The 17,777-nt window shown below is 53.6% G+C and overlaps 1 protein-coding gene across 1 annotated transcript; it reads left to right on the top strand.

The window, feature by feature from the left end:
- The first annotated feature begins 1,115 nt into the window (after nucleotides 1-1,115).
- PEF1 (penta-EF-hand domain containing 1) lies at nucleotides 1,116-17,777 on the top strand. Its single transcript, XM_008694481.2, has 5 exons — nucleotides 1,116-1,238; nucleotides 9,857-10,172; nucleotides 14,332-14,487; nucleotides 14,978-15,121; nucleotides 16,752-17,777. Exons 1-5 carry the CDS (start codon nucleotides 1,215-1,217, stop codon nucleotides 16,979-16,981), a joined length of 870 nt encoding a protein of 289 aa, XP_008692703.1. The 5' UTR covers nucleotides 1,116-1,214; the 3' UTR covers nucleotides 16,982-17,777.

The following is a 17,777-nucleotide window of genomic DNA, read 5'->3' as shown; positions in this document are numbered from 1 at the left end:
ATGAAAGAGGGGAATCAGTTTTGGGGAAAATATCAAAGAGAACTCTTATATGAGGCAGCCTGGAATATAGCACAGTAACAGTACCAAATACCAAGGTGAAGTTGGGTCATATTATGAAGGGCCTAGAGTGCCGGAATGAAGAGGTTGGGCCTTTTTTTGCAGATGCAGATGAAGAGGAGCCATTGTAGCCATTGTCCAATGGACAAGTAGTATGATGAGCGATTTTGGAAAGTGCCTGCCTAGATGGTTAGATAGATGGGCTGGAATGGATAACACCTCATAACACTATTAATTTATTGATTTAAAAAAAATACAGTGCCAAGCACTGTACTAGGTACAGGGGATATGACCAGTAAAGCCACATACAATCTATGCCCACACGGAAGAACTTAACAATTCGTCAAATAGGCATGCAAACAAGTGCAGAGCCTGAACCACCAAGAGCAAGTAAGTACATGACTTTATGTGGTCACTCAGTAACCAGAAGTGGACTTACTTTGGGGATTAATCATTATAATGGCGTCCATTGACACCAGTTCTGGGCCACCTCTGCCCCAACCTACTGTGAACTAGGGCAAGTCACTGCCTCTCTGGACCACAGTATCCCCGTTTTATGAAAGAAGAGACCCCAGATGATCTAATTTTCCTCTCACTTTGATGGCTTGGGATTTTCCTCCGCAAAGACCACAAATCTCACTCTAAAGCTACTAATTGGTGTCTTAACATTAGAGCGAAGTACTTCCGCCCTTGCCTCACCCTGTCCAGGAGGCCTACATCTGTTCCCGGTTGTCACGGCAACCGCCTGAGCCCTCCTCCGGCGGGCGGAAACTTACGGTGACGAACGCAACTACCCACTATCAGGTGTCCCATTTGCCAGGTTAAAACATGGCCACCGCTACAACAACCGACCCAAGCTTCTCACTAAATACCCATGCCTGAGCAGCCCTGGGGCCTAAGCTAGGGCAGGAAAGGGAGGAACAGCCCCTCCAGTAAGCGAACGAGATTTCCGGAAACTTTCACCCAATCTTTGGCGTCTCGGGCCTGTCCCTGAGGCACCCGACCGCCGCCCTAGAACGTCACTTCCGTCGACCCTTGCGCCCAGGATTGACAACCGGGGACATCCAATCAGAAGCGGGCCCACCCCCCAGGCCCAGGCGGGGCAGGCTTAGGACCGGGAAGCCCCGCCCCTCGCCAACGTGTGACGTCGAGTCGCCATGGCCAGCTACCCGTACGGGCAGGTGAGTGTGTGGAGGGGGCGGGCGATTCCAGGTAGGGGCCTCGCCGAGTCCAGGCCCGGACCCCGCTTTGCTTTCTCCTGGTATTCTCCGCGCCCTTCCCACGCTGAGGTTGGCTTTAGCGAGGTCGCGCGCGGCAGAGAAGGCGAAAGGGCTGGTCGGTCGCGCCTGTCTCACGTCACGCCGGACTACAGGTCTGGGAGGTCTCGTCGCGCCCCCTCTGACGTCGCGCCCTTGAGGATTTGGGGACCTTGGACCCCACGTAATCAGGCTGGTCTCTGCCGGGGCCCCACACCTTCTCAGGACTCCCGCGGGGGCTCCCGGCGGGCTCAGCAACGCCAACAGAACGTGTAGAGTACTGGTTTCGTCGGCATCGTTCGGGGCGTCAGATAAAAATACACCCCTGACGTACTGTATGCGAATGATCCGGAGAATCTGTGGTTTCCGCAGGTTCCTCAAGTGACCTTGTTTACTTAGTCTAACACCTCCATTTCACGCATAGGAAAAGTGAAACCCAGAGAAGACACAGAACTTAACCTGCAGTCTCCGGGCAGGCAGCAGAACCCGGAAGCTGTCCGCAAATGCCTCTTCCCCGCTCCCCAGCCCATTTTGATCCATCCAGGAACACCACAGCAAAGTGATTCTGTGGCCAGAATCCGTTGTTGGATGACAGATCGGTAGAGTGGTTCAGTTAACTTGGAGGCAGAAGAAGGTTCACACCTTGGCTCCGTCACTTAAACAGTTATGAGCCATTAAGCAGGGTATTTTGTTTTTGTGAGCCTAAGTTTCCCCCTCTGTAAAATTGGGCCCAATAATAGGGTCTACTTCAGAGAGCTGTCATGAATAGTAATGAAGTCACGCTTGTAAAGTATTTGGTACTTCTAAGAGTGTAACAGTATTTTAGTATTTGGATTTTTTTCTCGACTCCTAGAAGGTCAGTGCCAGGAGGGTCCTCAAAATCGTACCTGTATTTTAAGAAACTGAAGCCTAGGGAGGGCTCCTGAGTTGCCCAAGATCATACTAATTTAGGAGGTAAAACCCACGCAGGGAAAATTGGAAAACAAAATTATATGGGATATTAGAAACGCTCAACTGAGTACAGTCACATGCCAAAAGAATGGTGAGGGAGTGCAGCCCTGTATGGCTTTTGTACATAGTATTTGGACCTTTTTAATCCCAGTGAAGAAGGCCCAGTAAGCATGCTAGCAGAGATTATTATCCCCAATTTATAGCTGAGGAAGGAGCCCAAAAAGGTTAAAGTGGCTTGCCCAAGGTCACAGTATAGCAAGTGAGGGAGTGAGGCCAGGACTGTAACTTAGAACTCCTTTCGTTTCATACTTAGCAGAGGTAGACAAAAAGAGGCTAGCATGGGCTGAGGTTAGTTAGGAGGAAGTATAACCTAGCAGGGCTTCTGAAGCTTCATTTCATTTGTTGGGTATTATGAAATGTTAATAGGTATTGCTAATAGAGGAGGAGTCTGTGGTTAAATAAGTTTGGGAAATACTCTGTGAAATACAGCTGAATAAGTTTGTTCAACGTGAGGCCTCTCAGAATTCTTAACTTGTTAATATGCTTTGTAAATTTGCCAGAGAGGGATAGAGTATGCAGTATTTCTTAAACTTATTTAACCACGGAACTCCCTCCCATCCCCAACCCCCTTTTTCTAAAATTTCTGGTCATTTTTTGGTAACACGAGTATTCTTAAGGAACACAGGTTGGGCAAACATTGCAGTGGTGCATTGGATGGTCTGTATCAGAATCACCTAGGAGCTTGTTTAAAAAGCACACTTTTAAACAAGGGTGCTGGTGGCATAGTCAGTTGAGCATCTGACTTGGTTTTGGCTCAGATTGTGATCTCAGGGTTGTGAGATATGAGCCCTGTGTCGGGCTCTGTGCTCAGCCCAGAGTCTGCTTGGGATTCTCTCTCCCTCTCCCTCTGTGCCTGCCTGTCGCACTCTCTCCTCTCTCTCAAATAAATAAATAAATCTTCAACAACAACAACAAAAAAGAAGTGCACATTTTGGGTTCCACCTCAGACCTATTCTGTGCCCAGGAAGGGCCCAGGAGGCTACATCTTAATAAGCTTCTGGAGGTGTTTTGTATGCATGCTAGAGGCGGTGACATAGAAATTAAGAGCCCGAACTTCCAGGTTGGATACAACTAGGCAGTATTCTACTTCTAGCACTTAATAGTTGTATGCCCTTGGACCAACCATTAAAAAGGGAGGAATACTACTTCATAGGGCTGAAATGAAGACAGACTGATAAAGCTCGCAGCGAGCTTGGCACATTGTTGATAGCAAGTGTGTGCCAGGGCCTGGTGGCGGCCCTTGCGGCTGTGATTGCTCTTATGCCCCACGGCCTGGGCTTCTGCTCAGAGCGAAATACTGAAAAGGAGCATGGAGAGAAATGGGTCTAGAATAGAAGAAGTGGTGCTTTTATCCCCCACCGGTGCAGCTTCTGGTCCAGGATATTCCAAGGAAATACCTGGTTGTTTCAAAGCATCCAAAGGCTTAGTGCTGCCTCCCCTCTACCCAGAACATAGCCTTGCAGGATTCCAACCTATTGTTAGGAGCCAAAACTAATTTTCCACTGCCTCCAGCCCCGGGGTCCTCGAGCATGGCCTGGGTGTTGGAGTAGTGAAACTCAAGTACCCTGTGGTCCTGGATCGGGGAGCCAGTTTAATGGGTTTCAGTGATTGAGAGCTTAGTCTCTGAGACTGAGAGATTTGGCTGCACATCCCTGCTCTGCCATTTCCTCACAGAAATTTCTTGCCAAAGTCCAGGACTCACTTTCCCCTTCTTTAAAATGGGGTCATAAGAGTACCTATCTCAAGAGTTACTGTAAAGATTAAAGGAGATAATCCATGTAAAGTGCTTGGTGTGGTGTTTGGCATATAGTAATACTCCAAGGAAAGAGTGATACAAATAGATAAACTGTGGAATCAGTGTGATAAATGTTAAATGGGAGTAAGTGTAAGGTACTGGGACAGCACAGGACGGATGCCTAACTAAGCGTGTGCGGGAATAAGGCTTCTTAAAGGAGGTGACATTGAAGCCAGAAGCTGAATCACCAGTAGGCATTAGCCGATTGAAGAAAGTAGAGGGAACAGCGCGCACAAAGGTCAGCAGATGAGAGCCCATATTTTGGAGGAATTTCAGGAGATCAATACCAAGTGAAGAAGGGGAAGGGACTAAGAAATGAGACCAGAAAGGTAAGAAGGGGCCAAATCCTCAAAGACTTTGTACGCCTTTTGGGGGAGTGTGGACTTCATCCCGACTAATGAGGGAGCAGTAGAAGAGTCTTATTTGTGCTTTGGAGCTGGTGCCATGGGGCACTGTGAGAATGAACCGAAGCAGGGGACGCTGGAGGCAGGGAGGCCCGTCTCAAAGCTGATGAGGTACCCTTGATTAGAGAGAACGGCGGCCTGGTGAAAGTGGATTTGAGAAGCGTGTGGGAGGTAGGATTGAGAAACTCAGTGCCTAATTGGGGTGGTGGAGGGGAGGAAAGAGGAGGTGCCCAGGAGGGCACTAGGGCTTCAGGTTTGGGGGACTGGGTGGGAGGTACCATTCACTGAGGTGGGGACACAGAGGGAGGAATAGATTTGGAGGGAAGGTCCAGGAGGTGGTTGGTTACGTGGCTCAGCAGCTCAGGAGAGAGGACGCTGGACAGCAGGATTTTGGAGCGTCAGCACACAGGCGGTAATTGAAGTCTTGGGACAGTTCTTGGCCCAGTGTTCATTGGCTGCAGGTTTCTGGCCTTTACATATTTGAGGAGGCTCCGCTGGCGAATGTCCAGATCTCTTCTGTCTTCTTGATTGTTTAACCCCTTAGAATGTGCTTTATTCTCCTCCAGCCGACGCCTGAGGGGCAGCGGCAGAGCACAAGCCTCTTTTTGCAAGCCTACGCCCCTCCCCATCAGGACTCCGCACAGACCCAACTTTGATATCTCTGAACTTCACAGGGGTCTTGGGGGTAGAAGAACGAACCCTGGAGCCAAAAGAAGATAGGGAACTTCCTGAGTGGGTTATTTAGGGGGAGGGGAGCTCCCCACCACTTGCGGGAGTGCGAACAGATCCGAGATGGTGCCGCAGAGAGTCCATCGTCTCCCAAGAGACTCCCTTGCAGCACTGTGCCTCTCAGACTGGGTCTAGGTGCTGGGCTGAGAAAAGAGTAGGGTTCTTCCAAGTCTCCCTGATCTCCGGGCTGGAAGCCTCTGAAAGTTCACCTAATCCAGCCCTTCCCCCTTCCACCTGTCCACTGTAGACATCTGTCACGTCGGTCAGTTACGTTGAGGACAGTCCCTGTTCAGTCACAGTTGAGGGAACAGAGCAGAGGGGAGTAGCGTAGAGGCCCTGTTCTGAATCCCAGCGCCCCCATTCTGGCTGCATCATCACAGGCATGCTCAGAAACTCGGGCCCTTCATTTTCTCATCTGTAACATGGGGTTAATAGTGCTTCCCTCGAAGGACTGGGGATCAGTGGGAGCCTGAGGAACTGGAAGCACATAGCAGAGCCTCAGGAGAATGGTATTGCCCCTCCCCCACCCTGGTGTATCGGATGTAGTTTGTGTGCCATCAGTAAGGGAGGGGCGCCTGGTGGGCTCGCTCAGCGGGGGTGCGGAGCTTGCGACTCGCGATCACGGGGTTGAGTTTGAGACCCACGTTGGGTGTGGAGATTATTTAAAAATAAAATCTTGGGGGGAAAAAAAAAAGACCGATGGATAGTTTTCTGTGATGCTTCAGAAACCATGATTGCTGCTCTTCCTGTCTACCTGCCCTTCTCTTTCTTTCTTTCTTTCTTTCTTTCTTTCATTCATTCATTCATTCATTCACTCACAATCTTGTGTTGATCAACATGAAATGCTCTTGGAAAAAGTCTCGAAAGGCTTGACAGCGTGGAGTAGCATCAAAGAACAGGGAGTCAGGGACTCCGGTTTTCATGTCTGGTTCAGACCTTCACTAGCAACTCAGTGACCCTGGAACCATCGTCCCAGACTTCCTCCCCGGCCTGGGTTCTGCCTCAGTTGGTGGCTCCGCTTCATCTGTACACTCTGGATACCTGAGTCATGCTAAACCCTTGCCTTTCTGTCCCCCTCCATCTCCTCCCTAATCGAATTAGTCGTCAAGTCATGTCTAGCCTATCTCTGAAATAGCTTCAGAATCCATCCTGTTCTCTCCGTGTCTAAGTCCGCTGTCTGGCGGAAGCCCTCCCTGCCTGGCACCTGGGCTGCTGCCTCCCCCGCCAGCTCATCCTCCGCCCCGCTGCTGGTTAATTCTCGAAACAAGGCTCTGATCGCGTTCCTCCTCTCCTGGAAACCCTTCTATGGCACTCTCTTTCCTCAGGCATAAAGCCCAAAGTCTTCAGAGCGGGACTCAGCTGTTCAAATATTTATGGAGGCTTGCAGGTGCCAGGCCCTGTGCTGGCCCCTGGGGACCCTGATGAATGAGGCCCAGTGTCTGGCCTTGGGGCGCCCACTGTTGCGTGGAGGAGACACAGACAGAAAGTACGTTAAGACACCAGTAACTCACCCTCTAACTGAAATGCGGCAGGAGGGGAGCCTGGTCAAGGGAAGTGTAAAGAGCCTGCCTTTCTGGGGGCATTCTTGCCCCGCCCCTGCTTTTCAGCCATCCCCCCACCTGTCTGCGCTCACTCACAGGCCTGTGCCTGTCTTCTCCTTCCTGTCCAGAATGTCCTTTCCTGCTTTCCTTTTGGGGAATGCCTAGGCATCCTTCAAGGTCAGCTCCAGTATCACTCCTGCCTCCTCCAGGAAGCCTTCCTTGACCCACTTCACGCATTGCTTCATTTGATTGCGCATCCACCATTCAACAAACAGAACAAATTCCTCTGTGCCTCCTCGATAGCATTTAAGTAGACTTTTCTGATGGCACCGATCAAACCATATCCAAATCACCGATGGGACTCTTAGGGACAGGCCCTATTTTTTTGCGCCCCATGCCTGGTACGGTACACTCTCTAAATGCTTGCTAGATGAAGTCATTGCGGTTGCGTACCTCAGTTTCCTCGTCTGAAAAGCAGCCTACTAATAGCTTCCGCTTTTCTGTTACAGGACTATTGGCAGGATTCTGCCGGTAGCACCTGTGTGTTTGTCCAGGCGCTCTGTCCCCTGTATAGGTGAGGGCTCTAACACAGGGCAGGGAGGAGAGGGTTTGGGGGCCTGACTGTGATCACGGGAGGGTCAGAAGCCCTGCCTAGAAGCACCAGCTGTGTTGGTTGAGGGGCCTTTCCCAGGGCAAAGGCCTGGGCCTCGGGTGCCTGAGGCCAGAGACAGTTTACTGCTTTGTTCACAGGGCTGGTTGTGGAGCAGCTGCTTCTTGGCTTGGCGTCCAGCCTGTTCTTTAGGTGTGCCCAGACTCTGCAGGGTCCCCACCGCCCTCTCCATCCTGCGCGGGCGTCCTGTGCCCTATTGCTTAAGGAAAGAGCACCGTAGCACGGAGCAGCGGGAGTTACTGGGCCCGGGTGTCGTGGGACGTGGTCTGGCTCCACCTCTGCCTCCAGCTCCGTGCGACTTGAGGAGGTCCCTTTCCCTCTTCTTAGTTTCCCCGTCCAGAAACCGAAGGGGTTAGACGACCACCTCCCAGGCACCCCTCCTATCACATTGCTCCAGTTCCCTTGGAATCTTTTTCGTTCGTTCTTCGTCCCAGCTCAGACGCTGCTTTCTCATGGAAACTCCCTCGACTTCACCCTCTTTCCTTTCTGGTTCAGGGCGCACGGCTTGTGCGTCCACTTGAAACACCCGATTCCTTATGCTGTTTTGTGAGATGTTTTGGAGAGCGCGTCCATGCCTCTGCGGTTAACTGGGAGCTCCTTCAGACCGTTTCACACCTTAAACACCCCCTCCCCAAGAATTGACCTGGCCCAGGGCTTTGCTGCTGCTGAGTCATAGCACAGCAGCCAAGATTTAGAGATCCTTTGCTTTACGCCAGGCACTGTTGTAAGAACGTGTTTCTGATATCAGTGGTTTTCAGACAGTCTTTCGAGTCATTCTGAGGCATCTGCAGAGCCCCCTCAGGATCAGGCAAAGGAGGGGACCCTGCATGGTCGGGGCTCTGGCACCCCCACCATGCTTCAACCGAAGCCACTTTCTTTTATCCGTTTTTAAATTTTTATTTTATCAGAAGAGTCTTTAGCTAAAAGTTAGACTGACAAAATTCTGCTGCATTTTTGTCTTGTCATCAGCAGAGCGATCCAGTGCCGGAGAGATTACTGTATTTTACTTGGGAAGGAGCAGGCTCGGAGAGCTTAAGCCAGGGGCCCACGGTGAGAACTCAGCTGGCGAGTGCAGAGTTTTGAATTGAGATTGGTCTGTGACTTCACCATAGAGAAGTCTTGCTGCCAGCTCTGGCGGCTTCCAGGGCAGCAGAGCACCCACCGTACTGAGTGGGGAAGGTGGAAGGACCTGCTTCCTGCCCCCCCCCCCAAGAAGCCCCCCTTCCTTGAGCCAGCAGACGTCCTTTAGATGAAGTGAGTGTTTGGCTTCAGCCTTGAGGGAAAGTGTCCCAGAAGCTATCAAACATGATAAAAAGAGCAAGTCCAGGCTTGTGTGCCTTCTAGGTTTATCTAGAACATGTCTAGATGGTACCTTCCTCAGAGCCAGGCGCAGCTGCTCCCCGTGCCTGTGAGCCTGGCCTGTCTGCAGCCGTGTTGGGGCTGCGCTCTGGCATGTAGGCAGTTGTAGTCGCATGCTGAGTTTGGGGATCCCTGGCTGGTGGTGTGGGGACATGGACAAGAGAGGGAACGCCCCCTTGTCTGCGCTAATGGACAAATGGCCTGGGTCCCGGCCGCTCCACACAGTCTTTCTGGACTGGGGTTTCCTCCTGTGTCAGAGCGCTTCACATGACTGGTCTCATTTCGTTCACATACCAACTTGGGAGGTAGGCACTGTTCTATTCCCATTTAGAACAAAGGATGTTGAGGCTTAGAGAGGGGAAGTCATTAGTCCAGTCAGGAAGTGGCAGACCTGAACTCAAACTGGTCTTTTTGACTCTTACCAATGGTACCAGGGTGCCTGAGGAGCAGGGTGTCCCCTGCCTGTCTCAGAGTCACGAGTGAGAAGGGGTCATGCTTTTGTACCTCGAGCTACTCTCGGCTCAGGAAGACATCCTGCACATGAGCCCATGCTGCAGGTATATTGCTCGTGATTGACGGGCGTCGGGGTGGGGTGGAGATCGCATCTGCACTGTGACTTGTCCAGGTAGAGATGGAAGTAGCACAGGGTGAGGGGTTGGGGCTGATTCATTTGCCTCCTCATTCACCCATTAATTAATTACTGAGTATGCATTCAACACGGGGGGCTGCGGAGAAAGTGGCAAACCAGACACGATCCCAAGCCGTCATAGAGCCCTTTGGTGTGACGGAAAGGGGAGCCAGGGGGGCAGGATTCCAGCCCTGACTCCACATGTCATTGGTGGTATGATCTTGGGTAGGTTTTCTCTTCTCTAGAAGCCTCAGGTTGTCCATCTGAGCAATGAGGTCATAATTCCAGCCCTGCCTTTAGGATTAGTTGAAAGAGTGGCAGTGGCCGGGCTTTGTAACTATAAAGTGTCATACTGTGGTTGTGTTCTGGCCTTGCCATTCTGACTCATAGTTTGCTCTTCTTGCAGGGCTGCCCAGGAGCTGGAGGACAGGCGCCCGGAGCCCCTCCAGGCACCTACTACCCTGGACCCCCCCATGGTGGAGGGCAGTATGGCAGTGGGGTACCCCCCGGTGGCAGTTATGGAGGGGGTCCTGCCCCTGGAGGGCCTTATGGACCGCCAGCTGGTGGAGGACCCTATGGACACCCCAACCCTGGGGGACTCCCCTCTGGGACTCCAGGAGGACTCTATGGTGGAGCGGCCCCGGGGGGCCCCTATGGTCAGCCGCCTCCGAATTCCTATGGTGCCCAGCATCCTGGGCCTTATGGACAGGGACCTCCTCCAGGTAAGTAGGGATCTTGGACTCCAGGCGCCTCTGACCTTGGTCTGAGTTCTCCAGGGCCCATCCTTGCCCTTCCCGCGGGTGTGCAGGCAGCCGGGTCTCTGGCACCCTGCATCTTGCCTGTCGCTCCCGCTTGCATCAGCAGAATGCGAAGTCTGCAGGTTAGCTTTGCTGTGGAAACTACTCCAGAATCACTTGGGCTGACGACAACAAGCATTTCCTTCCATTGCTTGCTCGCACTTACTTACTCTTGCTTACGTGTCAGTAGCTGTGCATCTGGCTGCTGAGGTTCTGTGCCACGTGTCTTGTCTTTCCAGATGCGGGCGGAAGGAGCAGCCCTTAATTGGGGTGGGCTGTTCTCATGGCACGGAAGATCGGGAGGGTTAGCAGGAAAGCTCAGTGCCTCTTAAAAGCTTCTGCGTTGAAGTACTTTACATCTCTTCCAGTCCTGTTCTATTGGCCAAGCCACATCCCCTGCTCCAGCCTGACATCGGTGGGATGGGAGTGGACAGTCTGTCCTGCAGGACAGTCTGCAAGCCGCCAGGCAGTGGAGGGGATGGGCAGCGCTCTTACAGGGGAGGGAGAGGCTGGGATTAGCAAGCAGCTGGAAGCAGTGTGCCGTGGGAGAGCCCATCTCTGTGTGAGGGAGACTGGCCACTATATATAGAAAGGCAAGAGAGTGCAGTTGTTGCAAGCCTGGGCTTTTGAGATCTGGCCACATCCTGACCTGACCGAATTATTTCACCTCTTTACGCCTCAATGTCTACAGCTGTAAAATGGGTGAATGCCACTCCCCGACAAGATCATTAATAAGGATTCGATGAGAAGGTGCAGGTAAATGCTGGGTACGGTAGGAAGGGCTTAAAATGCAATATTCTGTGAGAGGACTTATTCTGGCATGTTCTCAGCAGAGAAGTATTCCGCATGTAATGTGGTAGCACTTGTGGTGAGGGCCTCATCCCTGAGAGATAGTGAGGCAGCAGCAGAATGATGGGACGCAGGGAGGGTAAAGAGCAGAGATGCCGAAGGTGAGGTACTGGACAAGGGGAGGACAGGGTGGGGGAGGGGGGCTTGGAGATTCACTGGAGGGAGAGATTCTTGGTGGGGGCTTCAGGCTCCTTGAAAAGGACTGAGTGACCTCAGACAGGGGGTCAGGGAAGGTGAGTACCTAGATCCCTGTTTCCTCCCAGACTCATTCAGTCGGCCTCTTCACAGAATGCTTCTTCCCAGGAGACCAAGCCCGCAGTCTAGAACCACTCCGGTGCACCTGCAGGGCCTCCTGGGAACGGCCCCGTGGGGAAGCTGCCACAGCTTAGCACGCATCCCCAGGCAGGTGGCCCTGAGGGAGCGCTTACACCCTGGAGGTTCCAAACACTGAGTCAGTGGCATTTATCTTGTCAGAGCCCCGAGCTTCTGGCTGTTTGCTTTCAGCTCAGCAGCGTCGTGATGGAGTTCCTCAGCCTTCTGAAATCTTGTCTGTGAGCCTGCATGAGGTCAGTGCAGGTAAAGGAGCCCTCCTCTGTGAGGCTTATCCCTGTGGGGCCCGAGGCCAGGGATCGTCTCTGGAGCCGCAGAGAGAGGAGAGATGTGCCTCCAACTGTTAGCTGCTCCCATCTGCAGCTTCCTCTCACGTGGCCTCCGTGGCCTCTTCTCCAGCGCAGCTCGTGCCTCCCTGGAGCTCACCTGCCTGGGAGTCACCTGGGAGGCCCCACCTCAGCCCCACTGGATGAATCCAGGGTCTAAAGTGTGAGTTCCACTGCTCTGCCAGACAAATTTGCCCATGGGAGGTGCCCCCCCCACCCTCAGGAAGGATCCTGAAGGTGCTCGAGACCCCGTGGGCCTTTCCAGCCTCCACACCTGCCGTGGACTGTCCCCGCCGTCCACCCGAGTCCCGTTGGAGTTCCCCTGAACACACTCTGCCCCTGCTGCCTGCTTCTCTTCTTCCCCTCGCAGCTCTTTTCTCCTCCTTTCAGACAGCCCTTCCTCTGGGAAGATGTGCCCGCACACGTTGTCAGGCCCTTTGCCAAAGCTTTATTTTGCTGTTACCTCAGTTACACATCACACAGCCCTGGAAGTAGGTCCGTTTTCAGATGGGGCAGTCAGGACTCAGAAAATGGAATCATTTGTCTAAAGCCACACAAGCTAGTGAGGATCAGAGCTCTTTGCTTCCAGAGCCTGGGCTCTTTCGTGCAAACTGCCTTGACCCCATGTCCCAGGGACTCTCTTGCCCGGGGCCACGGCCCTCGCTCCCTGTGGCACAGCTGCTCTTTCAGGAGGGCGCTGTGGGACCTGCTTGGGTTTCCCATCCACGGAGGTCAGCTTAGGCCCTCAGTCAAGCAGACCTTCTTTGGGCCTCACCGTTGGGACGAGGTGGTGGCTTCTGTGCTCCACCATGGCCCGTGGCTGCCTCTGAGGCTGCCTTGTGGGAAGGAGACTTTTGGTGGCCAGTTCACTCTGTCGGCTTTCCCACACTGCGTAATTCTGGTGATAGAACTCTGTGCTTCTCCACTTTCACCTCCCACCCCTTTTTCACCCTGCGTGTCTTTCCAAATGAAAGATCCTTTCCTCCACCTCTGACAGACACACGAAGCTGTTTGAACCGCAGTAGCAGCACCGATGGTCAGCAGTGAGGTATTGCTTAGATTGTACTGGATGCTGACATCGGGCTTTTCATATGTGATGTCTTCACCGTAACCTTGTGAAGTAGGTACTCCTGTCCTCACTTTGCAGATAAGAAAACTGAAACAGAGAATTTAAATAGACCAAGGCCACAAATGCGGGAGCTGGGACTTGAACCACAAGGCCAGCTCTGGCATAAATGGAGCACCTTCCCTATCTGGGTCTGGCTCCGTGCTAGCCCTTGGGGACTCGGAAATGAGTTAGGCTTGTAGCTTGCCCACAGCTTGCTCCAACTCTAACCTGGAAGAGAGTAGAAGAAATCATGTACACAGGAGATCAGGTCCATAAGAGAGAAGGAGTGCAAAGGAGAGGGGAAGGAAGCCTGTCCAGAGATGGTAGAATAGGGAAGGCTTTATGGAAGGAATGGCATTTTATTTGGGTTTTGTAGGGGGACAGGAAATGATGCAAAGAGATGAGGGAGAAGGGGTCTGTGGCAGGGAACAGTGAGTAAAGCCTCCATGGTGGGAATAAGCAGGGATGGCAAAGAGCGAGTCTAATGCTTCATCTGGGCTGGAACAGAGCTGTGAGGGGGACAGAGTGGGAGAGGTGGGCAAGAGTGGACCACATTGCGGGGGGACCTGGCATGCTGGATTAAGGTTGCTGGACTATTTTGTAGGCAGTGGGGAGCCTTGAAAGAATTTTGAGTTGAGGCGGGGCGGGGGAAGGGGTTAGAACCGAGCTGGATTTTAGAGATCACTCGGTAGCAGGCGAAGAGTGGTGGAGAGTAGCTGTAAGGGTGATTTGGCTACGCCTTTTGGTTTGTTACAACAATCCACGTGAGAGGTGTCGGAACCCGGGCAGGTGTATAGCAGTGGGGAGGAGGTGCGGAACTGGGCAGTCCTCTGGGTGCATGCGGGTGGGGAGGTGTCACAGATGTCTCCAGAGAGCTTTGGGGATGGGGTCATGCATTGGAGCTGATGGGGAACGAGAAGAGGTGGAGTTCCGTGGCCATGTACGCTCTGGTGGCTCCTGATAGAATGTCCACTGTCTTTGTGTTGGGGAAATCAGACATGGGTCAGACCTGGTTTCCACACCAGAGAGCCCCCTGCTGCTGTGACTCTCAAAATATCTGTTTCTGGGCTGTGCGTGTCAACGGCTCAGCAAACATTTTTGGGTTCCAGTCTGTGGGGAAGAGAGAATCCTTCTTTTCAGAGCATTCTTAGTCAGCTGGAAAGTCCTTATTCCCTAGAAACTTAAGATCAAAGAGAGAAGTGACTGGAACACTGTAGGAAGAGCCCAGCAGATTCATGGGGTAGAAGCCAGCTATAGATACTTGTTAAGTCTACGCTCGGAGACTCAACTCTGAGCCTTCATCAGAGTAAGGCTGTTGGCTTGATGGAAGACGGGGTAGGTGGACTGTGAGGCTTTGTGGGTAAGGAAAACCTGTCCCCAGGGAGGCACCGAGGCTGGCCTTCCCCAGCATGTCTTCAGATTGGCTTTGAGACCGGTTTCTGACTCTTCAGGTTTGCACCCCTTCCTGTAGGTGGCGTTCCTCCCAATGTGGATCCTGAGGCTTACTCCTGGTTCCAGTCCGTGGACTCCGATCACAGTGGCTACATCTCCATCAAGGAGCTGAAGCAGGCTCTGGTCAACTCCAACTGGTCCTCTTTCAATGACGAGACATGCCTCATGATGATAAGTGAGTCGTAGCCGGTCCCTGTGGGCTGCGGGCTCGAGGTGGGGCCGAGCCACCGGATACCTGACGGTGGGTGGGCCACTATTTGGAGAAATCTTCCAGCCTGGGAGGATTTCAGGCAGGAAGTTGGGTTCAAGGTGAGATCCTCTAGGCTGAGAGCTCTTTCCCTTAGATCTTCTCTCAACTTCCAGACCCTGTTCACAGGCTCAGTTTTCCATTCTGCAGAATGGGACTCCCTGCACTGGTAGCAGATGGCACAGAGTGGGGTCAGCTGCCAGATGTGCAGAGAAAATGCAATTCTGGAAGGGCCAGGGCTGAGGGTGGCCAGGGGCGGGAGCTCGTCCCCACTTGATGAGACTATGTCTCGGGTACAGCCCTCTGGGCCTCAGGCCTGTGGTTCTGTGGGGTCTCCTCCTCTGGCCGGGGTGCTACCCGAGGACCCTTGGCCGTCAGTCTTGAAGCTTTTCTTCCCTCCATTCCGTCTCCACCCAAGACATGTTTGACAAGACGAAGTCAGGCCGCATCGACGTCTATGGCTTCTCCGCCCTGTGGAAGTTCATCCAGCAGTGGAAGAACCTTTTCCAGCAGTATGACCGGGACCGCTCCGGCTCCATCAGCTACGCGGAGCTGCAGCAAGGTGAGGGCTGGGGCACAGGCGGAGCTCCCCTTCTCAGGTCACCCCCTGTGACGGGGATGCCGGTGTATTCTCGCCTCTGACTGCCAGATGCCCGGGCGCACTGTAAAATGCTGCTCTCGGCACAGGCCCACTGCCCATCCTGTCTGTGATCTGGCTGGGGCGCTGAGCCAGGATCCAGGGCAAGGGAACACCTGGTTCTGGGATGAGGGCTGGACTCCCCTCGGGACGGCACTCCTGGCGGTGCTGGCTGAGGTAGACCTGGCCGGTGGGGGCCTCGGGGTGGGAGCTCGGCAGCCCAGGGTGGCTGGTGTGGCTCTTTCCTCTCTGGTTTCTAGCATGCTGAGTGGAAAGAGCCCTGCACAGGGACTCAGAAAGGTGGTTTCTGTTGCCAGCTTGGCTAGAAGGCCATTCCTTCCCAACTGTGGGACCCAGAGCACGCTAAAAGTGACAGTCGGCTAAGATGACCTGAGGTCACAGCTCCAGGTCTGGTTCTGATGCTGACTTTAGAAGATGGGCGGTTGGTGGGGTGGCAAGAATCTGACAGGGAGCTTTGCCACCTGGGAGGGAGAAAGGGCTCCCCAGAGAACCGAGCCCCTTGTCCCAGCCATGGATTTCAGTAAAACTAAGGAGCTCTGTGGGTGGGGGTGAGCTCACTATGGCTGTGCCCTGGTTGAAGGGAAAGGACATGACCTGTACCGATCACTTCCTCTTTCGCCCGGTCCTGCCATGGAGATTGGTAAGGGTGATACTGTCACAAGAAAATGTACATTTATTGACTGCTTGCTGTGGGCCGGGCACTGTGTTACATCATTCACTCCCCACGTGATAGCTACTGTCTGTCACTCCCCACTCTTACGTGAGGGATCTCTTCTTACTGCCCTTTAGCAGATGAGAAAACCAAGGCTGAGTTCAGGCAGCTTGCCTAAGCAAAAGAGGAGCTTTTAGCCTGGGCTGGTGGATATGCAGAGAGGAAGAAAGGAAGCCCCCCAGGTGGGGGGACAGGGTAGCACATAGGCCGTGACCTTAGAACCGCGCAGCACCCTTGCCTGGGGAAATGATGATGATTTGATTCGTTTAAAGAAATAACACCGAGGGCTAGTTATGTGTCAGGCACTGTGCTAAGTGCTTTACAGGACCCCCTCTTGTAGTCCTTACTAGAACCGACAAGGTAAGTATTAGCCCCACTTTGGAGATGATAAGACAGAGGATTAGCAAGGCTAAGCCACTTGCCAAGGGGCTGTCTTGACTCCAGATCCGGCCTTTGTCCTGTCCTCCTCTGTGCCACACTGCCTCTCATGGCCGCCCTGGGCAGGGGCGTCCTTCTGTAACGCAGTTGAGTCACAGATGAGCGTGGCTAGCCCCGTGTCATTCTGGGACCCTGTGGGCCCCATTGAACAGAGAGTCATGGAGATTTGGAGAAAGGGATTGGGGCTTTCCAGCTAAGGGGAGCATCCAGACAGAGCCCCTCTTGGGCTCCCGCCATCTCGGACAGACCCTAGGGACTTCTGTCCTCTCTCTGTGTTGGTACTCCTCTCCTCGAAGTCCCTGCGCTGCCGGGCTCCACAGAGCTGGCTGATGGCGGTGCTCACGGCAGGGTGTTGTGTCTGCTCTCTGTGCCCCTCCTCCGCAGCTCTGTCCCAGATGGGCTACAACCTGAGCCCCCAGTTCACGCAGCTCCTGGTCTCCCGCTACTGCCCGCGCTCTGCCAACCCCGCCATGCAGCTAGACCGCTTCATCCAGGTGTGCACCCAGCTGCAGGTGCTGACTGAGGCCTTCCGGGAGAAGGACACCGCCGTGCAGGGCAATATTCGGCTCAGCTTCGAGGACTTCGTCACCATGACAGCTTCTCGGATGCTCTGAGCCAGCCCGTCTGGAGAGAGTGGAGTGTGCCAGGGACCTTTCCTGGCTCCTGAAAGTGGGAGAGGCGTGTGGGCCTCTCCTCTTTTCCTGCCCCTCCTAGATAAAGATTCTCCCTTGCCTGATGCCGCACTGTTTCCGAAGAGGGCCAGGAGTCCCGTGTCCCCGTCACCAAATCGTGGGGACCTGGGCTGAGGCCACACAGGTAGTGGCCTGACTTAAGAGAGGACTGGAAGCTGAGTGTCCTTAGAGCCCTGAGCATTGAAATGGCCCAGCCTTGTGGCAGGAGCACATGTCAGTCACTGCAGTGGAGCGAGTAGTGTCCAGTCAGCTGAGCTCCAGCCTCCAGCTGTCCCCTCTGCGCCCTGACACCAGCGGTAAGTGTCCGACAGCCTCTTGCCATTAACACCTGAGCCCCCTCACCCATACCGTCTTGTCCGATGAACCCAGTTTCTCCAAAGTGGAAGCTAACCAAGCATGAGAGGGGTTTGTGCACGGGACCAAGTGGCTCGGGTTCCACCAGCCCTGCACCCCAAGTCCACGCGTGTTGACTTCTAGCTGCCTGGGTGCCGTCCCTGCTCAGGGAGCTCGGATAGTCTGCTCTCTGGGCATCCTTGGCCAGGCTCCCCTTCTGCAGCGTGGCCTGCTCCCCTGCCTGCCATTCTCTGCTTGGCTTCAGTCCCCAGGGGACAGTTGCCTCCTCCCACTGCCAATGCTCTTTTTTTATTTGTGTTTTTTTTCCTTTGGGGCCAAAAGTTCAGTGAAACTGTAAGCTTCAATAAAAGGACAAAACTCTGGA

The sequence above is a fragment of the Ursus maritimus genome, unplaced genomic scaffold, assembly GCF_017311325.1.
Source record: "Ursus maritimus isolate PB19 unplaced genomic scaffold, ASM1731132v1 scaffold_32, whole genome shotgun sequence".
Taxonomy (NCBI): Eukaryota; Metazoa; Chordata; class Mammalia; order Carnivora; family Ursidae; genus Ursus; species Ursus maritimus.
This window is presented reverse-complemented; position numbering and strand designations above follow the sequence as displayed.